General features: G+C 40.9%; 1 protein-coding gene across 1 annotated transcript in view; it reads right to left on the reverse strand.

Annotated features, from left to right (window-relative positions):
* Positions 1–26,027, reverse strand: part of LOC127583990 (coiled-coil and C2 domain-containing protein 2A-like) — a 120,211-nt gene that overhangs the window by 89,917 nt on the left and 4,267 nt on the right. The window contains 7 exon segments of the mRNA XM_052040469.1: positions 67–168; positions 2,916–3,014; positions 6,371–6,462; positions 8,632–8,704; positions 9,811–9,888; positions 20,153–20,212; positions 23,995–24,076. Coding sequence (XP_051896429.1) covers positions 67–168; positions 2,916–3,014; positions 6,371–6,462; positions 8,632–8,704; positions 9,811–9,888; positions 20,153–20,212; positions 23,995–24,076 — 586 coding nt within the window.

The raw sequence follows: 26,027 nt of genomic DNA on the forward strand, positions 1-26,027 counted from the left end.
TTGCACAAGTAGAATTTAATGCATGAAGAAAACAAAAAGGTATGCCACTCATTTATGAAGACTTGCCTTTGGTTTCTGCTTCAATCTACTTGCTACCTCACGAAACTTAACCCTTGAAGGAACGGGTGATTCCACACCTCTTAGTCTCTTCACATCCTCTTCATCTACCTGAACAGGTGATTAAAAACCTTGAGTTAAAGGCATCAACAGTGAAAAAAAGAATGCAGTTGCAATATTCAGTTCCTTCCTGCTTTATTTTGGATTTAAGACTATTTATATGTACTATTTATATATATTTTCACAGGAGATTTTATACTAAAACAATATCAAACAAATTCAGCTCACAAGCAGTTAAATCCATAACACAGCTTCTAGGAAATGCAGACTAGATTCAGATGAGCTTCAATCCAATTGCTTGAAACATGGATATGTAATTAGTCATGTTATTTATCACAAATGCATGCCTCCATTGGGTTGAGTTCACTAAGGGTAGCCAGGGTACCATAAACTGAAATTCAATTGACCAATACCAGATCAAACAGAGCTGATTCTTCAAATGGGGAACCAGGTCGACAAAAGCATAGAAACATAGGATTGCCAGTCAGGAATGGAGCACATCACTAATGACATTTACAGGTGTTTACAGACATTTATATGGCAGTAATCAGAGTCATTTCAGGAGGGACTTTCTCTGGAGGGAAACAGAGGCATATTTGAACATGGCAAGAACATGTATATTCCCAGTCACATGCATGAAGCATCTTCCATATTACTGGGAAAATTAGTCCACGTTGCTCTGAGACATATCTGTCATCGGACAATGCCAAAACAAAAAGTTTAATGGTGCTGCTAACTCTGCAGTGACAAAATTTGAAGGGGGATCCCTGAACAATTCCCAGCATGGCACTGCAAAACTGCTTTAGGTAGGACCCCTTTAACTTACTTACTTTCTTGCTTTCCTCAAGCTATTCATTGACAACCCCCTGCCCGCTCTTTGCTAACCCTAATCCAATTTCTACAAAGCTGCTTCTCCACCTTCATGCTGTTCTAACATCCACTGTGCCTTTGATTTGGGGAGCAGCTCTTCAACCACTGGAAGAAGTCAATTGGGAAGGACTTTGAGAATGACTTCTCTCGTGGTAGACAGCAAGGACACCAATGTTACCATGGTTGGATATGTCTCCTTTCTTTGAGGATCATCAAGAATATGGCATCTCTGAGGGCAAGCCATGACATTAATCAATGGGTCTACAACAAAACCAATCTCAGTGAAGACTGGCATTAAACAAGGCAACTTTATTGCTCCAACACTTTTCTCAGTCTTTCTCAAAACAATGTTGCATCTCAGCTCCAAACTCACCATGTGACTGAAGAAGCAATGGGAAACTCTTCAACCTACCCTCCAGAACCAAGGTCACCCAAACCCCAGCAGTCGAGCTGCAGTATGCAGGTGATGCTTGCATATGCACATGCTTAGAGGCTGATCTCCAAGCTGACAGCTCATTCATTGAACCATGCAAGAAAGATGGGCTTTATCCTTCACACCTGCAAGACCAAGGTCCTCTACCACCATGTCCCTGCTGTATTACACTATCCTCTAACTATAATGGTTCACAGCGATAGCAGACTTCTAGGTACCAGCAAAGCCTTTATCAATTGAGGGAAAGGATCTTTGAAGATAAAGACCTTGGAGCTGGCACAGAACACATGATCTATCATGCAGTAGTGATTCCTGTCCTCCTAACTGCTTCAGAGACTTGAATTACCTATAGCAGACATCTTAATGCATTAGGAAAACACCACTAACGTTATTTCCAAAGAATCCTCCAATTTCCCTGGAAGATAATCAAATCAGTGTCAGCGTCCTCTCTCAAGCCAACTTCCTCAGCACTGAGGCTCCAGTTACTCTCAGTCAGCTATACTGGGCAGGCCATGTCACTTGCGTGCCCAACAGCAAAGCCCTGAAACAGGTACTCTATTCAGAGTTCTATCATGGGAGAACTTACCAGGTAGACAGAAGAAAAGATTCAAGGACGTGCTCAAAGCTTCCTTAAGAAGTGCATCATCCCCAGTGACCCCAGGGAACCTCTGGCCCACAACCACTCAAAGTGGAGAAGAAACATTCAGAATGGTATTGAGAACCTTGAAGCCATGCATCAGGAGCATACAGGTGCCCTGTTTGAGCAGGGGAAGTAGTGCAACACCTCACAAGTTACCCAACACCAGCCCCAACAGCCATCTCCTGCCCTATTTGTGGAAGAGTTTATGTTTCCCACATTGGCCTCATCAGCTATCTCAGAACCCACAAAACCTGAGTGGAAGTTGGTCATGCTTGATCCAGAGGATTACCTAAGAAGAAGATGATTACCTTTTACTACTTAAGTTCAACTGTTTCTTTTGATTTTTCATTATAAGATTCCAAAGGGAAATAGAAATAGCAACCTGTTAGATGGCAAAGATGGATCCATCACATATACACAGTGTATTAGCACACTGCTTTTACTTTCATTGTTGAATTGAGGTCACTTAAATCATTTCAATTTCAGCACAATGACTCAAATCACATTTAAAGGTCATAGAAAGAACAGAGCTATGCACAAACTGCTAGGCAGGGCTAATGCAAGCAAGCAAGCAAGCAAGCAAATAAATAAATAAATAAATATTTTTCTTTAAAACATGCAACAACATTAACCAATAATTTGATCTTCCTTACAATATGAAATTCAATCCAATTTGAATTGAATACAGAAAATTATACAGAAGTGCAATGAAAGAAATGGTAATACGAGGAAATACAACCAAGTGGCATCATCAAAAAGGAAGTGAATGGAAATCTATGAGAAAGATGAGGTAATAAATTTCTATAAAGCTTATACTAAAATGAATTAATAATATTTTAAAATACACCTTCTCACCTCAGTGTCAAATTGAGTGACTGATGCTTGGTCTCTGAGGTCTGTTAGGCACCGAGGTACATTCTCTTCCTCTTGCTGGATGGCACTCTGAGCCTTAGACTAAACAATGCAATTTAAAATGGAAGTTTCAATTCAACTATGCACAAGATGCATATTCATATACACACCTCTCCTCAATCTTGTCCCAAAAATAATGAAAACCATCTCCCTTTACCCTCAAAACCTGTTGCTGATCTTCCCCTTGTATCATAAACTTCCGGTTCTGTCAGCTTCACACCAGAACAACAGCTGTCCATCCAAATACACTTCAATTAATTTAAGGAGCTAAAAGGATTTGCTCAGGCTTTCGGAGAAATTTTTCACTGCATGTCCAATTAAACAAGGTACACTTTAATTCAACAGAAGCATCGGACACCAATCTTCTTCAGTGCCAGTGCTACAAACATTATTTGGTTTATATGCAAGAAATTATGTCAAAACTGGAAAATGTTATTGAAAATTGTAAGCATATTTATTCAGTTAATAAATAGGAAAAAAATTACAAAGCAGCAAACTTTAATTCAATAAAATGCTGAAGAGCTGAAATATAATATCAGAACCTTTATGATTTTCAAACCACATTGGATTGCCTGGTATCACTTTAAGATAAGTCAAGAAAAATGGATTTTAACAGACATTGTCTGTCACACAAAGGCAGTTGGTAACCAAGAATGAATCTTGATTGGAGACACAAGACATTGCAGGTGCTTGAATCTGGAGCAGAAAAAAATAACAATCTACTGGAGGAACTCAGCAGGTCAGACAGCATTTGTACAGGGAAGTGGCCAGATTGACACCCTTCTTTTGGACTGAACCAGCAGAAGGGAGATAGTTAGTATAAACAGGTGAAGGGATAGGGGTTGGGCAAGAGCTGGCAAGCAATGGGTGGATCCATGTGAGGAGAGGTGATTGGCACATGAAGGAAGGAAGTGTGGAAATACTGAGAGAGGCTGGGAGGTGGGACAACAAAAGGTGGCAGATGATGGAATCTGATGGGAAAGGAAGGTGGCACATGGAACCAAATAAGGGAGGTGGGGGGTGGGCAGATGGGAACAGTAAGTGGACGGGACCTGGGGAGAGGAGTGTGTGGGTGATGGGCAGATGGAGAAGGGGAAAGAAACTGAGTGACAGGTGGCTTGGGAGGCAGGGGTTGGGTGTGAGGAGAAGGACCTGGGTAGATCAGAACGAGAGAAAAAGGGACAGAAGGGGAGCAGGTTACTTGAAATTAGAGAATTCATTGTTCATGCCATTGGATTGTAAACAACCCAGGTGGAATATGAGGTGCCGTTCTTCTAGTTTACATTTGGTCTCGCCCTGGTAGTGGGGGGAGCTGAGGACATACAGGTCAATATGGGAATGGGGAGGGGAATTAAAATGCCTTGCAACCAGGAGTTCCACAAAGCCATGGCAGACAGAGCGCAGGTACTCAGCAAAGTGGTTACCTAAGTCTGTACTTGGTCTCACCTGGCCACATGGAAGAGCACCAAGTGCAATAGACAAGATTGGAGGCGGTGCATGCAAATCTCTGCCTCACCTGGAAGGGCTGTTTAGATCCCTGGTTGGTGGTGAGGGAGAAGGTGCAGCGACAGGCGTTACACTTCCTACGGTTGCAGGGGAAAGTGCCTGATTTCTGTACTATGAATAAGACTAGCCACCTCCCTCGAGTTAAGCAATCAATAAACTTTAGCAAATGACATGTGCAATTCAGTCAACCCAAAGAATTTTGAACCAACCACAGACAATCATAGGTACAATGATACCTCAACAGGACAAAGCTGAAAGAAAGGCAGACACATCTATAAATTGGTTTATAATTCCTAGTCCTTTCATTGCAATTGATAAAAAAAAGGAGCTTGCATTCAAAGTTCGTGGATGTCAGTTTAGTAATCCTTGACGATTCTGTGACATTCTAATTATATCTTTTGTTTAATCTGTGTGTTAGTGATGCAATAAGGACAAATTCAGAGAGCTAATGTGCCTGAATGCTTCGTTCATGGCAGAGTCAAGTCTATAAACATCAATCTAACAACCAAAGGATGAAGCAGTTAGCTCCTATTATTTGGAGACATTTAATAGGAACTAACTGTGCCATCAATGATGTTCAGTCCTGATGAAGGGTCTCAGCCTGAAATGGCAACTGTCCACTTCCCTCCACAGATGCTGCCTGACCCACTGAGTTCCTCCAGCTCCTTTGTGTGTAGGTGCTATTAAAGAGGTTTACGCAAAAGGAATGATCTTGGAGTAATAACAAGTGAAGAGTATTGCAGTGAGGTAAAGATAAATGGAGCATCAGTTGTGCAAGTCTGCCATGCAAAATCTGTAAAGGTAACAGCTATTCTTAAAAAAAAAAGTCACAAAATTACGTGAACTGTAAGAACAATTATTGTTTTGCAAAAAACATAGCTATTCATTGTTCAATTGTGTAAAGTGCTATGCACGACTACCACCACAGGCATAAAGGCACAGATCTTCCTGAGTGGGGCTCACCTCTTGCACTCACTGTGCACATTTGCCATTCCACCAAACTAACCTTTTCCAGATCTTGCTGGCCCCAGCCGATTCTGGAGCTGAGCTGCTCAGCCCTGAGTGGTGGCAGAGTCACATGGGTGGCCAAAACAATGGCTACTCATGAAACTCTTCGTAACGACTTCAACAGCCAGTGAGGCCCTGGCCCCAGCTTTGCCATCCATCGAAGCTGAAAATGTTTTTCATTGGTTCTGAACATTTTTCCTGTTTAACTTTCAAAAGCTATTAAAAATTAAATAAACATTTACAACATTCTATATTAGTTGAAAAATAAAAATCAATAAAATTCCTGCAAAACACTTAAATAATTAGAAAAAATGAAACAAAATACAAGAAATTGATTAAAAACTGCAACTTAATTCTTACCTTAATTCATAACAGCCCTACAATCCCCAGATAATGTATGAGCACATGATCCTGTCCTGGTCTATTTTATGTAGGATCTAAGAACAGATCACCCATTGGAAGTGAAGGGGAGCCACAGTAGTCTTCTGCTCTACTAATGAATTCTGTCTACAGTCTAGCAGTAGAGTTCAGCCAGGAAATCACTGGCAATGCTTGGCCAGCAAGTTTGGGACTCCCATATTTGCACAGGAAGCCCAAAACTTGCCAGTATATTGAGAATTCTGGAAATCCTGGATAGACCCAACAAAATCCAAGCCAAAATACCCAACCAATGCAAAGATTATAGCTTGAGTCTTGCACAGTAAGTCACGCACAATGACAAAATATTAATTACACTCTGTTTTTCTACTTAACAAATAAAAATTATATGAAAAGGATCAAGATCATAAAACAAAACTGCTACAACTAAAATTATACATTTTAGCAAAATGCATGAGTCTATATTGGTAAAAATTTAAACTATATTCTTTGTAAACAACACATACCCTGGCTGCTTTCAGTTTTTCCCTCATTTTCTCTCGCATGGAGTATTCAGCAAAACTAGTACTTGGGGTGGACACAGCAAGAGGAGGAAGAGCTGATGGGAGATAATTAACAACAGTTATTACAGGGAAGACGATCACTGATGCCTTGCACTGAAAGAACAGTTTGAATTCTTCCCTCTTCATGACTGAAAAAGCCACACACGAATCACCCCTCATAAAAAAAAAGGTGGCTAATGAATCTATTTAGAACTTACACAGATCCAGCATCAAATATGAATCCTCTAAATAATAATATTCAAAATAATAAAACTTTTCTTATGTGAATGGATTTAAGTCAAAACAATTTTTTTTGAACAAATTGAGACAAGAAACTATCAGGAAAAAATAGTTCTGAAAGTTGTGGCTGCTGTGCCTCTCTCTTGGTGACCTTAGTACTGAGAAACTTTAAGGGTCATGTACACTCCTAATGTAACAACAGTTGGTTTGGGATAAACTAATAGTACCTCAGGAGGCCTCTCTTTGAATTGGGGACATCAGAATTTATTACCATTACCTCAACATATCCAGGAATATGCCTTAAACATGTTGACAATTCCAATGGTTTCTTTGCGTGACTTTTCCTTGTTAACAGCCAAATCAATTTAACATTTTCCTGGAATGTGACAAGTTTGTTGCTTCAAATATTGTTTCAGAAAATAGGAATTTAGCTGTTTTAACTGCCACAATTCTGAAGTTATGATACAACTTTAATTCCATCTGTTCTGTTCATGGTAATAAAAGACAGCCATTTTTACACAGCACCTTTCCCAATTTCAGTATGCCTCAAGGGGTTTTTGCAGCCAATTGAGTGTGCACAAAACATAACAGCCAATTTATATATAAATAAACCCCCAAGAGACTGCAGAAGGGAAAAAACTTTGGCCAGGACAAAAGGAAGAAATCAATAACTAATTTTTGAAATTATTTACAACTGTGCATGAGAACTATCGATGACCCAAAAGACAGCATCTCTATTGGTGCACCGTAACGAGACGATCTTTACAACTGAGTTGCATATATTCAACTTCTTGCAGGCAGTGGCAAATTCTGCACCTCACAGGGTTGCAGAGGCTGGATCCTTGAAGGTATTTAAAGAAGTGGATTTTTTATTTGAAAGATTGTGGAATTGAGGCTATGAGGAACTGGTATAGAAAAAGACATGAGGCCTGGGGTAGAGGACATGCTTGAAGGGGTAAGTGCCCTACTCCTGCTCCTATTTTCTTATGTTCTTATCTTCCCTCAGGATTTCTCAGAGTCATTAATCAGATTATGCACACAAGCCTTCTATGCGAGGCTAAAACAATATTCTCCTAGTGTAAAGCTGTGATTGACAAATGGAAAATACTACTATGGGGATTGAGTGGGGCACATTCCGTTTTGCTCAGACCCCCACTCATTTTTCTTGCTCTCCCATACATCAGCCCCTGAAAACACAAACACTTGAAACACTTCACGTTTTGTGGATCTACACAGAAAACACATAATCTTTTGAGCCAAATGCACAAATAGATATGCATACATAATCTAGAATCAATCATAGCATTGAAATGCTGTACATTAGGCCAACCTCTCCTGATAACTAGTCAGTATTTCCTTAGGGACATATCAGCTAGCTGCAGAGAATGTATCAGCCTGCACACTGCAGTGTAGAAGTATGGGATGCACTGGTGGCCAAGCACATTTGACCTCCTGCTGAACTGTTTGACATAACATTGAAAGTGGCCACTGACCTTCAATTAAGAAGTTAAGCGAAGCCAGATGCTTTGCTCTTTTCCCTTAAATTAATAAAAATATTAATATTAATGCTCTCAATGTGCATTTAAATAAATGAATTATTTTTTATACTTTTTTTTATATGAACTGTCAGCCCATCGGGGCAGTGCCTCTGTTTGCACCACCTAATCGTTGGTTCCTACTCACAGATAACTCAATATCAAGATGGCTGTGGAAGCCTGGCCTCTATGATCAAAGTCAAGGGCAACTGTAGTCATCCTGTAGGAGGCAAATGTGAGCCAGATGCTGGAATCAACACAATCTGCACCAGTATTCTGATGTCAAGAACGCCAGAACATGGCAAATGACTGTTTTATTAGGGTGTCAATCATTCTATTAATTTTTGAAGTTGGGAGGCAAATTAATTAGTGCTACTTACAGCTGGAAATCATACATTAAAACAAAAGGTAACATGCAGCAATAATTACATGTTGTTAATGACAACTCACATCTCTGACGACGAGTGATTTTGGTGCCGTCATGCGTAGATTCTTCACGATTTATATCAATGTCATCCATAAGCTATGAATAAGAATATGAGTTAGTGCCAATAGTTTCCCCAAATATTTTCCAGATTGGAAAAACGCTACTTAAAAGAAAAGCTTATGCTTTAGTAGGAACTAGGTGTAAATACCACATGAAAAATGTGAATTCAAAGGGGGATAATTGGCATTAACTGCTTGAAGGTCTCAATATTGTTGTAAAAGAGCTGATGTAGCTTTGTACCAACAACATAAAAAATAAACAATATCCTTAGTGAGGAAAAAGTATTTTCCCATCTAATTTACCGAATCCTTGTTACATTGCTACAAAGATATTTTACAGAACTCTAAAAGGCAAGGTGGAATGGAGAGGAAGGAGGGAGATTATCAATCACCACCAGGCTGCTCTTGGGTACCTCATGCTGCACCAGGCAAATTAGAGGTCGGGGCATATTTCCCTCTTGCTCCAGCAGCAGCCCACCAACCTGATTGAAAAAGCATCATCCCTCCTTGAACACTCAAGGGCCAATAGGTTTGGGCAATAATTGTGTCCCACTGAGCATCAACCACATGCTCAGAATTAATGTGAGAAGATGGTTATATCTGAATTGATGAAAAGGACATCAAGTAAGTAGATATACAGGCCATCCTGGGTTATGAACCCCTGACTTATGGACACCCATACGGATGAATGAGCTCCCATAATATTATTAAATTCAAAAGTCTGACATATGTATACACATTCATTCCTACAAACAGCAGAACTAGTTTCCCTTCTCTCTCTCCACTTCTAGTTGTTCTTTTTTTTATCATCAATCTTAAGTTATTTTGATGCCATTCATTGCAATACCGGAGAGATATGATTACCATATTGAATGATTTTTTTTTTGAGTATTTTCCAACTTATGGACATCTACAAAAACAGAACCCTTTTTTTTACCTGGGGATGGCCTATAGATATTTCTGCAGAATTTTACAAGTCTCTTATCAACAATTTTGGCAGGCAATTGTAAGTAATCCCAGAAGATTTACGTTTGTTTAAAATCAAGTAACAGACCCAACAAAATACCTGGTGATTTCTTAACAGAAAAAAAAACTAAGTTAGAAATAAAACTGACATAAACAGTCACATATAGGAAAACCTACAGGCTTTTTTCTTCGCCGTCTTTGGGCTTTCATGGTCTGTTTGAGGTTCTCTACCTGTTCATCCTCATTCTGAATAACCTGCACAAACGACAATGTAAATATAGTTTTCACTAGTGTCTGGAGAAAGCCAAGTTAGTCACAATTTAATAGCAGTAAAAAAAATATTTGGAGTGAGCTTAAGGAAAACATATGGGAGAAAATGTTTGTCTTCAGTCCATGGACAGTAATCTGGCAACGGTTGTTCACTGAAGAATCCATCCAGTTTTCATCCCAAGTTAGTACAAAAAGGCCACCAAGCTAGAAAGGGTAAATATTAGAAAGATGGGGAGTGAGATAGCTGAGACAGAATAAATATCGTTGCATGGAACGTCAAATAAAAAACAAGAGATAAAGGAGAAAAGCAAAATCTCGTTATTACCATAAAGCATGTTAAGTATTCCACATACGAAGACTATTGTTCAATGTGAGTTCCAGGGCCTGAGGAAAGAGGATAATGACTAAGTAGATGTTAAAAAAATTGCAGAGGATAGTTAATGAGTAATTTCCATCAATATGAAGGACTCTGGTAAAAACTTCCCAAAATGTTGAAATCTACATGTGATTCTCATGGTCCCTGCAGCTTGAGATGATGAATGTAATGGATGAGGGGTTAATATGCAGTAACACACACAAGAGATGTTTGGAGAATAGAGAGTTATGGAATGAAGGAAAAAGTAGCAATTAGCTGGTAACCTGCAACCAAAGATGCTTGAGGGCGTTTATTGCCACAGGATGAAAGCATCACAACAGCCGCCTGGGAATCATAACACGTGCAGAAATATCTTGCACACCAGTGTTAAGTAGATAGAGTAAAAGTTCTTATAATTGACAACTAATTCTAGGTGACCTTATATGACACATACATAGTCAATGACATATTGCTTCTGTGGGAAGTCAGTGCCAGTTCCAAACCCAAGAGCTGCTCATCCTGAAAATGCAAAAAAAACTGTACGTGCTGGAAATATGAATTAAAAAAAGAAAATGCTGGAGATACTCAGCAGGTCAGGCAGCATCTGTGGAGGAAGAAACAAGAGATAACATTTCAGGTCAATGACCCAAACAAATGAAGGTTCTCAAAAAGGGTCACTGACTTGAAAATTAACTCTGTTTCTCTCTCCACAGATGTGTCCTGTCCTGCTTATTATCTCCAGCACCCTCGGTTTTTATTTCACCTTCTCATTCTGACTGGTTCATGCAATGTTAACGTAATTGTTGGGTCTGGCAAAAAAAAATCAGTCACATCAACAAGATTTCACCACCCACTCTCAACCAGCACCACCAGTTGTGCCAGTCAGTCTTTCTTGGTCTCTCTTCTATCACAGACATCCCTTCTTTCACTGCAGCCCTCCTCCTTTTCTGCCAACTTAAAACATGCTTAATTTTTAAACATTTCTCAATTTTGATGAAAAGTCAATAACTGAAACATTAACTGTTTCTCCCTCTACAGATGCTACCAGACATGTTGAGTATTTCCAGCATTTTATGTTTCTATTTCAGATTTCAAGCATCTGCAGATTTCTGCTTTTCGATTTTTATTTCAGTTACCCATCTTACTGATTTGCCAGGAACCAAAATGCAAGATCCTACAAGTATCTAGTGAAGCCATGGAAGGATCCAGGGACAAAATTACATTTGAGAGCAATGATGACTTTTAGAGTGAATGATAAAGTATGCTACCAAGTCCTGTCTCAGGAGGCTGCTAAATGCCTGCAACTAGCTTGGCATTCCAACACATCAAGGAAGCTTATTTTCTCACTGTAGACCAGCTGTATCTCTATGCAGCTCCAACAGAGCAGTGCAACCATTAGCAGCATATTTTTGCTGGTGCTGCTCTTGCTGCTGAACCTTCTGCTGTTGCTGGTTATTATCTTTGTCCTCATCAGAGGTCCAAGTGAGCGTAAGTAGCACTCTGGATGACATGACAGATGTCCAAAGTGTATAACATCTCCAAAATCTATCACACAAATACTACATGTGCAGTGTTTCGCACAAGTGGATAAGAAAGGCACATTGCCTTGCCATGGTTTCTAGCTCCTCAATTGTGTTCTTGCCCTGCTTTCATTGATAAGTTCTTGGAACCTGAGGAGCTAAAGTGGAAATCGGAAACCCATTAAAACCTCACTGTTATCGAGAGATTAGCATATTGAGCGAGCAGCCTCTCGTGTGGGGCTTCAAGCACAGCCTGATGTAAGTGCAGTTAACCTTAGCAGTTAGCAAGGTGAAACCAGTTTCCTGATACATTCAGATTTTCTGGTATTTCATAGCAGCTCTCCACAATCCAACCTCACACACACATCCACCTGTTAAAATTACCACCCAAAACTAGTTTGGAGTGTTTGAAAGTGGGTACTGGTGCCTCATAGGGCTCTGTTCTGGGATATTTTAAAATCACAATATACACTAGTGATCAGGCATAGGGCTCAGAAGTGTCCAAATGAGCACAAATTTCCACAAATTCTTCTATGAACAGTTGTTAGAACAATCGCTCATGTGATTTACAACATATAACCTTAAAATTTTTTTTGCATTTATAATTTATTTCTGAAAACCATAAGTAATGAGGCCAGGGTTATATGGTGATTTTAAAAACATTTCATGAACAATGTGTTTGGAATAGTAGCTTTAAAGCAAAGAAATGACCTTCAAATTTTCCAACTAAAACAAGCAAAAATGAATTGGGTTTGTCCAGCAGACTCAGACAAGAGGTAGAATTAATCAATTAAGAATTATGTATAATGATTTTATTTAACTAATTAAAGGAATTCAGAAATAAAATCCTTCTATATACAGTATATACCCTTTTATATACAGTTTTGATCTACACTCGATTAACATGAAGGAAAAACAAAAATGAAGCTTCCTTTTAACATTACAAAGTATTTATCATTGGACTTGAATCCTTGTTTGAAAACAAGTACAATTAAAGTGCCCTTGATCCTGTGAATACATTCTTCTTCTTAGATGAGGGAGATGCTATTACGAATTCTCATCAGAATTACTTCTTCACCATGTTTTTGCAGGGATTTTGTCATTGCCAGACGTTTCATTGCATCTCAGCTACTTCATAGGCTTTTCAACGTCTTGTTGGGCTGGGATAATGTCAAGATTACAGCAAAGAGCACATGTTGAATTGGGTCAAGGTCACTCATGTCAAAGGCAGTATCTCTATTGAGGGGATCTTTGTAGTGCTCCACCAGATTCACTGTCCTTAATGAACTCTCCTACATTCTTGATCCTTAGCGGGGTGAGTCCTTGGATGTTTTAGGCCGAAGACCATCTTAACAATAGAACAACTCAAGAAAAAAGATCAATTATATGGTTGTTTTCCCTTGGAGTCTGGCTGATTGAAAATGGATGGACATCATTCTCAATTAGCTTGGTAGAAAGTGGCTTCAGTAAGATGCGAGAATCCCCATTTAACCAAACATCACATCCTCATAAGGCCAGTTAGGCTGATCTGCCACCACTGGAAAAAGCTGTAGGTTGCCAATTCAGTAAAGGGATTGTTACGAACCAGCAACAAAAGAAACACACCGAGTTGTGTATAAGTGTTAAAACTATTTTATTAATAACTACTTATGATAATAAGAAAAATAAAAGTAAAAAATGTTAGAATGTTAGAAGTAAAAATGTTAGATCTTAAACATTAACCCCAAAAACTAAACTCGAAGTGTGCGTGTGGCAAATTCCCAAACTCCAAGTCAAGGAGTAGTTCTCAAAGTTCAGTTCAGCAAGCCATAAGGTGAAACGTGAGCAAAGGCTTCTTCAACAACCACCGTTGTCTTGAAGACAAAACGTAGAGAGAAAATAGAGAGTAATTATGAAATCCAAATGTTCCACTTTGGAACCCATCCGACACCTCAGTGTTTACTCAGCAGTGACTACTCCACCACTTCCTTCCGAAGGATCTGCCACCCCGAAAGGCACTCGAATCATGGCCGTCCACACAAATACCTGTTTCCCACTACAGGTTAACGACAAAGTGGACTCCACTGCTTTGTTCCGAAGTATCTGCCACTCCGAAAGGCACTCGAATCGTGGCTGTCCACACAAATACCTGTTTCCTTCTACAGGTTAACGACAAGGTGGACTCCACCGGATTATTCCAAAAATCCACACGTGGATTGTAGTGACAGACACAGTCATTATTTTTCAACCATCGATAGAGACTAGCTCTCTCTCTCTCTTCTCCTCTCTGACTGACTCTATCTGCTCCAAAAACGTCATTATGTCCTTATCTTCTGTTGACGTAAGCACGACAGACAGACAGACACACGCTACTCTATCTTAAAGGGACATTCACCAATAGTAACCTAGTCCGTAACAGGATCAGGGATTCATTCGAGTGTTATGATCAGTGTCTCTTTCAGAGTCCCAAACTGCCTATGCCATCAATATACCCCACCTTCATTCTGCTGGAAGAAGTGGTAAAATTCTGCTGGTTGCCTTCTTCATCCTCCTGGTCCTACCATTCTTCAGCCAGTTTCTCATGCCCCTCAGGCTCTGAGTCTGCATTATACTTTTCTCTTGGCATCACTTGTGCCTTTAGGTAGCTATATTGTGCATAATTTCTGCACCAGCTGGGCATATACTCCAGGGCGGCCCAGGAGTGATGCAGACAGAGAATTTTCAGAAAACAGATGGTGCTTTCCACAATTCTGGCATATGGTTTTGTTATATTGGTGCTCAGCATGGTAGGATATGCATCAGAGTTAAGAACTGGGTAACAGGGAGTAGCCCTTGTCCCCAGCAATCCACTGCTCTGGATGTAGGAAAATGAAAGGTGATCTTATAGATGTGTATAAAGTCATGAAGGGCATAGATAGGGTGAATTCACATAGTCTTTTTCCCAGGGTTGTGGAATCAGGAATTAGAAGACATCGGTTTAAGGTGAGGGGGGAGAGATTTAATAGGGATAGAGGGTGGTTCGTAAATGTAATGAGCTGCCAGAGGAAATGGCTGAGGCATGTACAGTGGCATGCAAAAGTTTGGGCACCCCTGGTCAAAATTTCTGTTACTATGAATAGTTAAGTGAGTAGAAGATGAACTGATCTCCAAAAGTCATAAAGTTAAAGATGAAACATTCTTTTCAACGTTTTAAGCAAGATTAGTGTACTATTTTTGTTTTGTACAATTTTAGAGTGAAAAAAATGAAAGGAGCACCATGCAAAAGTTTGGGCACCCCGAGAGATTTGAGCTCTCAGATAACTTTTACCAAGGTCTCAGACCTTCATTAGCTTGTTAGGGCGATGGCTTGTTCACAGTCATAGTATGGAAAGGCCAGGTGATGCAAATTTCAAAGCTTTGGTATTGGTTTATTATTGTCACTTGTACCGAGGTACAGTGAAAAACTTGTCTTACAAACCGATCTTACAGGTCAATTCATTACACAGTGCAGTTACATTGAGTCAGTACAGAGTGCATTGATGTAGAACAGGTAAAAAAAACAATAACAGTACAGAGTAAAGTGTCACAGCTACAGAGAAAGTGCAGTGCAATAAGGTGCAAGGTCACAACAATGTAGATCATGAGGTCATAGGTCATAGTCCATCTCATTGTATAAGGGAACTGTTCAATAGTCTTATCACTGTGGGGTAGAAGCTGTCCTTGTACGTGCCCTCAGGCTCCTGTATCTTCTACCCGATGGAAGAGGAGAGAAGAGAGAATGTCCCGGGTGGGTGGGGTCTTTGATTATGCTGGCTGCTACACCAAGACAACGAGAGGTAAAGACAGAGTCCAAGGAGGGGAGACTGGTGTCCTTAATGCGCTGGGCTGTGTCCGCAACTCTCTGCAGCTTCTTGCGGTCTTGGGCAGAGCAGTTGCCATACCAAGCCGTGATACATCCTGATAGGATGCTTTCTATGGTGCATCGGTAAAAGTTGGTGAGAGTCAAAGGGGACAAAGCATATTTCTTTAGCCTCCTGAGGAAGTAGAGGTGCTGGTGAGCTTTCTTGGCCATGGCATCCATGTGGTTTGTCCAGGACAGGTTGTTGGTGATGTTCACTCCCAGGAACTTGAAGCTGTCAACCCTCTCAACCTCAGCACCATTGATGTAGACAGATGCATGTACACCGCCCCCTTTCCTGAAGTCAATGACCAGCTCTTTAGTTTTGTTGACATTGAGGGAAAGGTTGTTGTCATGACACCATTCCACTAAGCTCTCTGTCTCGTTCTTGTACTCTGACTCATCACTGTTTGAGATACGGCCTACAACGGTGGTATCGTCTGCAAACTTGTAGATGGAGTGTTACGGACTCAGTGAATGTCCCTTCAAGATAGAGTGTGTGCGTGTGCGTGTGCGTGTGTGCGTGTGCGTGGCGTGCTTACGTCAATAGAACATAAAGGATGTAATGACGTTGTTGAAGAGGGAGAGAGGGAGAGAGGGAGAGAGGGAGAGAGGGAGAGAGGGAGAGAGGGAGAGAGGGAGAGAGGGAGAGAGGGAGAGAGGGAGAGAGGGAGAGAGGGAGAGAGGGAGAGAGGGAGAGAGGGAGAGAGGGAGAGAGGGAGAGAGGGAGAGAGGGAGAGAGGGAGAGAGGGAGAGAGGGAGAGAGGGAGAGAGGGAGAGAGGGAGAGAGGGAGAGACACACCAGTCTGCTAGTTTTCTCTATCGATGGATGAGAAACAATAATTGTGTCTGCCACTGAAATCCATGTATGGAAGTTGGAAGTAATCTGGTGGAATTCACTTTGTTGCTGACCTGTAGAAGGAAACAGGTATTTGTGTGTGGACGACCACGATTCGGATGCTTTTCGGGGTGAGGAAGTCACTACTGAGTAAACACTGAAGTGTCGCTTGGGTTCCATCGTGGAACATTTGGATTTCGTATTTACTTTCTCTATGTTCTCTACATCTACGTCTTATCTTCAGACAACGGTGGTTGTTGAAGAAGCCTTTGCTCATGTTTCACCTTATGGCTTGCAGAACTGAACTTTAAGAACCATTCCTGAACTTGGAGTTTGGGACTTTGTCACACACACACACACACACACAAAGTGTTTAGTTTTGGGGTTAATGTTCAAGGTTTAACATTTTTGAATTCTAACATACTAACATTTTTACTTCTATTTTTTGTATTATCATAAGTAGTGATTAATAAAATAGTTTTTAACACTGAATCATGCTTAGTGTGTTTCTTTTGTTGCTGGTTCGTGACAGGAGTTAGAGCAGAATCTGGCCACACAGTCATGAGTGTATAGGGAGTAGAGTAGAGGGCTGAGGATGCAGCCTTGAGGTGCACCAGTGTTTAGAATAATCGTGCCAGAGGAATTACTGCCTACCCTCACTGATTGCAGTCTGTTTGTTAGAAAGTCAAGGATCCAGTTACAGAGGGAGATGTTGAGTACTAGGTCTCGGAGTTTGGTGACAAGCTTGCTTGGTATTATTGTATTGAAGGCAGAGCTGTAGTCAATAAACAATAGTCTAACGTAAGTGTCTTTACTGTCCAGATGCTCCAGAGCTGAGTGAAGGGCCAGGGAGATGGCATCCGCTGTAGACCTGTTTCGGCGATAGGCGAATTGCAATGGGTCCAGGTTGTCTTGGGGGCTGGAGTTGATGCGTGCCATGACCAACCTCTCAAAGCACTTCATGACGGTGGATGTCAGATCCACTGGTCGGTAGTCATTGAGGCATGTTACCTTGCTTTTCTTTGGTACTGGGATGATAGTGGTCTTCTTAAAACAGGAGGGAACCTGAGATTGAAGCAGGGAGAGGTTGAATATGTCCGCAAATACTTCTGCCAGCTGATCAGCACAAGATCTGAGCATGTGGCCCGGGACACCGTCTGGGCCAGGTGCTTTCCTCATGTTCACTCTTCGGAAGACTGATCTGACGTCCTCCACTGTGATCACAGGTTCAGCTGTGTTGGTGGGTGTCAGAGTGGATGGTGACAATCCACTTCCTTTTTGTTCAAAACGTGCACAGAATGCATTAAGTTCATCAGGAAGGGATGTGCTGTTGTTAGCTATGCAGCCTGACTTCGTCTTGTAGCCTGTTATGGCATGTAAGCCCTGCCATAACTGGCCGCTGGTCAGGGACTCTATTTTGAGTTGGTATTGCCTCTTGGCATCCCTTATAGCTTTACGAAGGTCATACCTCGCTTTCTTGTACAGATCAGGATTACCAGATTTGTGTGCAGCAGTCCTCTCCTTTAGTAGGGAGTGGATCTCCCGGTTCATCCATGGCTTCCTGTTAGGGAACACCTGTATTGTCCTCTTTGGCACACAGTCCTCCACACACTTGCTGATAAAGTCTGTGATGGTGGTGGCATACTCATCAAGGCTGGCAGCTGAGTCTTTGAACATGGTCCAGTCCACTGCCTCAAAGTAGTCACATAGAACCTCATCTGTTTCCTTGGACCAGCACTGCACGACTCTCCAAACCGGATCCTCCTGTTTCAGTTTCTGTTTGTATGCAGACATACAATACCCTGACTCCTCAAACCTTGTCCCAACAATCAGCAGCCATGGGCTCCTCTAAGCAGCTGCCTAGCACTCTGAAAATTAAAATAAATGATGCCCACAAAGCAGGAGAAGGCTATAAGAAGATAGCAAAACGTTTTCAGGTAGCCGTTTCCTCAGTTCGTAATGTAATAAGAAATGGCAGTTAACAGGAACGGTGGAGGTCAAGTTGAGGTCTAGAAGACCAAGAAAACTTTCTGAGAGAACTGCATGTAGGATTGCTAGAAAGGCAAATCAAAACCCCATTTGACTGCAAGAGACCTTCAGGAAAATTTAGCAGACTCTGGAGTGGTGATGCACTGTTCTACTGTGCAGCGACACCTGCACAAATATGGAAGAGTCATCAGAAAACCTTTCCTGCGTCCTCACCACAAAATTCAGCGTCAGAAGCTTGCAAAGGAACATCTAAACAAGCCTGATGCATTTTGGAAACGAGTCCTGTGGACTGATGAAGTTAAAATAGAACTTTTTGGCCGCAATGAGCAAAGGTATGTTTGGAGAAAAAAGGGTGCAGAATTTCATGAAAAGAACACCTCTCCAACTGTTAAGCATGGGGCTAGATCAATCATGCTTTGGGCTTGTGTTGCAGCCAGTGGCAAGGGGAACATTTCACTGGTAGAGGGAAGAATGAATTCAATTAAATACCAGCAAATTCTGGAAGCAAACATCACACCATCTGTAAAACAGCTGAAGATGAAAAGAGGATGGCTTCTACAATAGGATAATGATCCTAAACACAACTCAAAATCCACAATGTACCTCAGGAGGCACAAGCTGAAGGTTTTGGCATGGTCCTCATAGTCTCCTGACCTAAACATCATTGAAAATCTGTGGATAGACCTCAAAAGAGCAGTGCATGCAAGACAGCCTAAGAATCTCACAGAACTAGAAGCCTTTTGCAAGGAAGAATGGGCGAAAATCCCCCAAACAAGAATTGAAAGACTCTTAGCTGGGTACAGAAAGCATTTACAAGCTGTGATATTGCCAAAGGGGGCTGTTACTAAGTACTGACCATGCAGGGTGCCCAAACTTTTGCTTCGGGCCCTCTTCCTTTTTTGTTATTTTGAAACTGTAAAAGATAGAAATGAAAAAGTAATCTTGCTTAAAATATTTTAAAAAATGTCATCTTTAACCTTATGCCTTTTGGAAATCAGGTCATCTTTTACTCGCTTAGCTATTCACAGTAACAGAAATTTTGACCAGGGGTGCCCAAACTTTTGCATGCTACTGTATATTAACAACATTTAAAAGACACTTGGACAGGTGCATGGATAGGAAAGGATTAAGAGGAATATGGGTCAAACGCGGGCAAATGGGACTAGCTCAGATAGACAACTTAGTCAGCATGGACCAAATGGGCTGAAGGGCTGTTTCTGTGCTGTATGGCTCTATGACTCCAGCATCTGCAGTATTTTTGCTCAAACATTTTTAAATCATAGCTGAGGTTATGTGCATAGGACATCAGATGAAACAAAATATATTCTCTATGGTAAACGTTGTTTCTTCTTATATTAACAATATATATCATTTGGGAATTTATCTTGTGCATCCATCTCTTATTTAATAAGCCCAATGATGTGAATACGTGCAACGTATTTTTTTTGTTTAGATCGCAAGATGGACAGTCACTCCAGGAAATCAGAGCAGAATTTTAAATCTTTAACAAAACATTAACACAGAGACTGTGACAGACTCACAGGTCATCATATACCAGTTAGGAAGAAAATGTGCAACACATATTTGCAAATAACAGAAACAAACTGACAACTGATAGTATAGGAGCAGGGAAAATCTTTTTTTGATACCTTTAATGTTTTAGGAAACATCATACAGTGAGAGTTACAAACCTCCACAACAGTAGCATTTTCATTTCTTGTACCATTTTCCATTTCTGCAGAAACCAATCCCTAGCAATTAAAAATATAGGTATGTATTATTTTCTTCATAAATTATTATGTACCCATAACTTAAGAATTCTTTGCCTTGTTGACTGGAGATATTTCTCCATCAGGAAAAGTATGGATTCCACATTAATGCTCAAGTACACTTAACAAGGCTTATAGTGGAAACCTACCAATGAGTATAATAATATCTCAGCATGCATTATTTGGAGTTCCTCATGAAGGGAATCTGTCATGTGCATCTAATGTGCTGGATACTAAAGAAAATACGGAATACATCAGTAAACTGAGTTTTGATGCACCAATTTATATAGACTTCCCTATGCTTTTGTAGGAGTGTTCTCAACGATATGGCATGTGGAATCTGAAAGTATAGGAACACAGTGGTGTTCTAGATGGAGAAATAGTTGCTGAGCTATGATTACAGACATGTGTTTTGCTCTCTTCATCAAATTATTATTAATGCTGGTTCCACTTCAAGCAATGCATTCAAGATAACAAAAATAAAATGCCTGTCTCTTGTCTGGTTCTTTAAATCTATTTTTTTTTGGTTATTGGTCTAAAGAATTAGAAACATAGAAAACCTACAGCACAATTCAGGCCCTTTGGCTCACAAAGCTGTGCCGAGCATGTCCCTACCTTAGAAATTACTAGGTACATGGAGCCAAGAAAAATAGAGGGCTTATAGGTTTCTTGGCTCCATGTACCTATTCAAAACTTTCTTAAAAGACCCTATCATATCCGCCTCCACCACCATTGCCGGCAGCCCTTTCCACTCACTCACCACTCTCTGAGTAAAAAAACTAACCCCTGACATCTCCTATATACCTACTCCCCAGCACCTTAAACCTGTGTCCTCTTGTGGCAACCATTTCAGCCCTGGGGAAAAGCCTCTATCTACCCGATCAATGTCTCTCATCATCTTATATAGCTCTATCAGGTCCCCCCTCAACCTCCGTCACTCCAAGGAGAAAAAGCCGAGTTCCCTCAACCTGCTTTCAGAAGGCATGCTCCGCATTCCAGGCAGCATCCTTGTAAATCTCCTCTGCACCCTTTCTATGGCTTCTACATCCTTCCTGTAGTGAGGTGACCAGAACTGAGCACAGTACTCCAAGTGGGGTCTGACCAGGGTCCTATATAGCTGCAACAATACCTCTCGGCTCCTAAATTCAATTCCCTGATTGATGAAGGACAATACACCATATGCCTTCTTAACCACAGAGTCAACCTGTGCAACTGCTTTGAGTGTCCTATGGACTCGGACCCCAAGATCCCTCTGATCCGCCACACTGCCATTAATACTATACTCTGCCATCATATTTGATCTACCAAAATGAACCACTTCACACTTATCTGGGTTGAACTGCATCTGCCACTTCTCAGCCCAAATTTGCATCCTATCTATGTCCTGCTGTAACCTCTGACAGCCCTCTATACTATCCACTACACATCCAATCTTTGTGTCATCTGCAAACTTACTAACCCATCCCTCCACTTCCTCATCCAGGTCGTTTATAAAAAATCACAAAGAGTAAGGCTCCCAGAACAGATCCCTGAGGTACACCACTGGTCACCAATCTCCACGCAGAATACAACCCTTCAACAACCACTCTTTACCTTCTGTGGGCCAGCCAGTTCTGGATCCACATTGCAATGTCCCCTTGGATCCCATGCCTCCTTACTTTCTCAATAAACCTTGCATGGGGTACCTTATCAAATGCCTTGCTGAAATCCATATACACTACATCTACTGCTCTCCCTTCATCGATGTGTTTAGTCACATCCTCAAAAAATTCAATCAGGCTTGTAAGGCAGGACCTGCCCTTGACAAAGCCATGCTGACTATTCCTTATCATATTATACCTCTCCAAACGTTCATAAATCCTGCCTCTCAGGATCTTCTCCATCAGTTTACCAACCACTGAGGTAAGACTCACTGGTCAATAATTTCCTGAGCTATCTCTACTCCCTTTCTTGAATAAGGGAACAACATCAGCAACCCTCCAATCTTCTGGGACCTCTCCCATCTCCATTGATGATGCAAAGATCATTGCCAGAGGCTCCACAATCTCCTCCCTCGCCTGCCACAGCAGCCTGGGGTACATCCCATCCAGTCCCGGCGACTTATCCAACTTGATGCTTTCCAAAAGTTCTAGCACCTCCTCTTTCCTAATATCTAAGTGCTCAAGCTTTTCAGTCTGCTGCAAGTCTTCACTACAATCACCCAGATCTTTTTCCGTAGTGAATACTGATGTAAAGTATTCATTAAGTACCTCCGCTATTTCTTCCGGATCCATACACACTTTCCCACTGCTGCACTTGATAGGCCCTATTCTTTCGCATCTTATCCTCTTGTTCTTCACATACTTGTAGGATACCTTGGGGTTCTCCTTAATCCTGCCTGCCAAGGCCTTCTCACGTCCCCTTCTGGCTCTCCTAATTTCCTAATTTCCTTCTTAAGCTCCTTCCTGCTATCCTTATACTCTTCCAGATCTCTAACACTACCTAGCTCTCTGTACCTTTTGTAAGCTTTCCTTTTCTTTTTGACTAGATTTATTATAAAATATTGCATGCTCCCAAATTGGCTTCAGACTTCCCTCAGTTGATGCTTACGCATCTGTTCATTTTTCAAATAGTATTTTGATGATAGAGTTTTCTAGACTGCCTCTGCTTGGTTTCAGGAGAACTGCAGGCTGAAAATTTTGGAACTTATGGAGCAAAACCAAATTCCTCCATAACTTGATATTTTCGATGGATAGTATCATCCTTTTAGAAGAAAATGACTCAATGCAGGGAGATTGGAATGCAAGTGCCTTACACTCTCACACTATAAAGACATTGGTTTTTCTAATTAAGAATAAACTTTGCATGACGTTTCTGTTAAATTTCTCAAAACATTTAACATTCAATTAATCCCTTTTAACAACAGGCTGGAGCCAGCCCAGAATTTCAAAAGGTCATAATTCAAATCCTAGCATGTCAAAATGGTGAATGTTTACCAAAGATATCCTTGGAGTAAACAGACACTGCCTGCAACATGGTCACAATCTCTCCACTCAACATCTCCACATCCAGGAACCTGCTGTTGTCCTCAAGAAATCCAATTTTGGGTGGGTTGGGGTGGGGGGAAAGAGTTGGGATTGCTTTGTTTGGTGTTTGGATTAAGAGTTTTTTTATAGTTTGTAACTATAATCCTACATTTTCGTGTCAGCATTTGTAAAGGAGCTTTGCCTATAGCTGACTTCTACCCATAGCCAATTGTTGCAGAATGTCAAGCTATATAATAATATTTGTTTTTCAGATTTGGAAAATGTGGCATTGAGAACAATGATTGAGATTGGGGAATGTAAGCCAGGGCACTCCAATGGTTCTACCAGAAAGTGCACAGGCTAATGCTGAACTGAGCCAAGAGGTTTTCCAAATCCTGATCTCCCATCAATGCTAATGCACCTGGAGCCAATGCAGCCGGAGCCAATGCAGCCAACCAGTTCTGCTTGGCTGGGCTTGGGGGACAGGGGGATAATTTTCAAGCAGAGTTTCACTCCCACCCACTCAACATACTCCCATATCTTGTGTCATCAAAATGTACATTAAGAAAGGCTTGTGCAAGAGGCAAGTTGTGAAGCAGCACAGTTATCACTAATACACGTCTCACTGCAGGTGAGAAGTGCCTTTTAATGAAGATCACACACTGACTATTAACTCAATTATTTCTGGAACTTCACTACCTCACCACTCTGTGACATAAACCATGCTTCTTCAAAATAAAGAAATGTTTATATGCTCACCCAAGTATCATTGACTTCTCTGTTCCCAGTTAGAGATGCTTGCAGTGCCTTTCGCTTATTTTTAATCTTCTCACGAAGATTTCTGAAAGGAACAGAATAACGTACATGTAAAAAAAAGGTATCTTTAACACTTTCAGTTGGTCCCTGAGCACAGCAGCTTTGACAATCAAAACAAATTCCACATATTTAACTCACTTTCAACTAAGAGAGTCATGGAGTCATTCAACACAGAAACAGGCCTTTTGGCCCCACTTGTCCATGCTGACCACCAGGTACCCATTTACTCCAATCCCTTTTACAAACACATGGTCCATAGCCTTCTGTACCTTGGCAATTCACTGCACTCCAGATAGTTTATAAATCTTGTGAGAATACCTGCCTTCACCACCTTCTCAGGTATTGTGTTCTGGACTGCAACCACCCATAGTGAAAATAAAATCCTCAGATCCCCTCTTTATCATAAACCTGCATGCTCTGGTTTTTGACATCTCCATCCTATATATGCCCCTCATAATTTTGTATTCCTCTATCAGGCCCCTCCCCCCCCGCCCACCTCTTCTGCTCAAAGGAAAATAAACCTGGCCTATGCAGTCTCTCCTCATAACAGAATCATTTCATTCCAGGCAACATCCTGATGGATATCCTCTGCACCCTCTCCAGTCCAATCATGTCCTTTCTATATTGAGGTGACCAGAACTGCACACAATACTTCAGCTGCGGTATAACCAAAGCTTTATAAACTTGTACCAAAACCTCCCTGCCTTTATATTCTACTCTCTGGCTAATGAAGGCCAACATCCTGTATGCCTTCTCAGCCTCTTGTGCTGCCACCTCTAGGGATCTGTGGGCTTATACACCAAGGTCCTTCTATTTTTCGGTACTCTCTGGGGCCCTACAAGTCATGCCGTATGTCCTACCCTCATTAGACGTATCAAAATGTATCACCTCACACTTATCAAAATTAAATTCCATCTGCTGCTGTTCCATCTAACTTATCAGCTGATCAGCTTAGCTCCGTACTAAATAGGAAAATAATTAGCCACACGTCCCGACTCTTTTTTGACCATCCTTACTTATTTTTGATCTTTTCTTTTCATCCAGGTAACGTGACTTCAGAATGTAGGTCTTTTCAATTTTACTTTCCAATTCCAGGCGAAGGATGCTTTCTTACTATTTTGAATAAAAACTGAACAAGAATCAGCTTTTCTTTCTTTTCTCTGTATTCTCCTTGGCAGGATTGGCTTTCTCTTCAGCTACCTAATACAAAGTCTAATCTCCTTCCCACCTTATGGTGTTGGTCTAAGAAAGAAAAACTCCTCTTATTTTAAAAACGAATGGCTAATGTATAGGTTAAAGAGGAGAAAAGTGTCATTACAGTGAAATAATTTAAGATGAAAGCCACACAAATACCTAACTGATAAAAGGTCACTGACTTGAAATGCCAACTCCAGTTTCCCTCTTCATGGATGCTGCCTAAACTGCTGAGCATTTCTAGCATTGTCTGCTTTAACTATATAACTGTTTGTTCTTTGTAGAGAAGATGCCATTAGGGAAGTAATTCTGGAATGTTGACCCAGCAACAGTGGATCACTGACATAATTCCAAGCCAGATTGGGGTGTTACTTGAAGGGGAACTTGCCAGTGGTGATGTTCCCTCATTCCTGCTAACCTGTGTTGTCAGAAAAATACCGTTGAAATAGCCGTGGCAAGATTGGGTACTGCGCTTCGCACAATGAAGTCTTAGTGAACCAATGGAGGACGGAATGGGGGAAACTGTTATCGTCTAAGTTGCTGTTTGCGGGCTTTGCTGGCTCCTAACAAAAACTTCATAATTTGTATAGGTAAAGCAGCATAAACTATAGGCTATTTTTCACTTTTAATGAAATCAGAATCTGATGTACAAATAATTTGGTCACAAAATATTCTTAACCCTCTTGGTTTTGAACTTTGTATCTCGCTCTCCCAAATCTTCCATATCCTTTCATCTAATTTAATACCTATTCCTACTGCTTACATTTAAACCATTCTTCTTT

This window comes from Pristis pectinata, chromosome 2 (assembly GCF_009764475.1).
Source record: "Pristis pectinata isolate sPriPec2 chromosome 2, sPriPec2.1.pri, whole genome shotgun sequence".
Taxonomy (NCBI): domain Eukaryota; kingdom Metazoa; phylum Chordata; class Chondrichthyes; order Rhinopristiformes; family Pristidae; genus Pristis; species Pristis pectinata.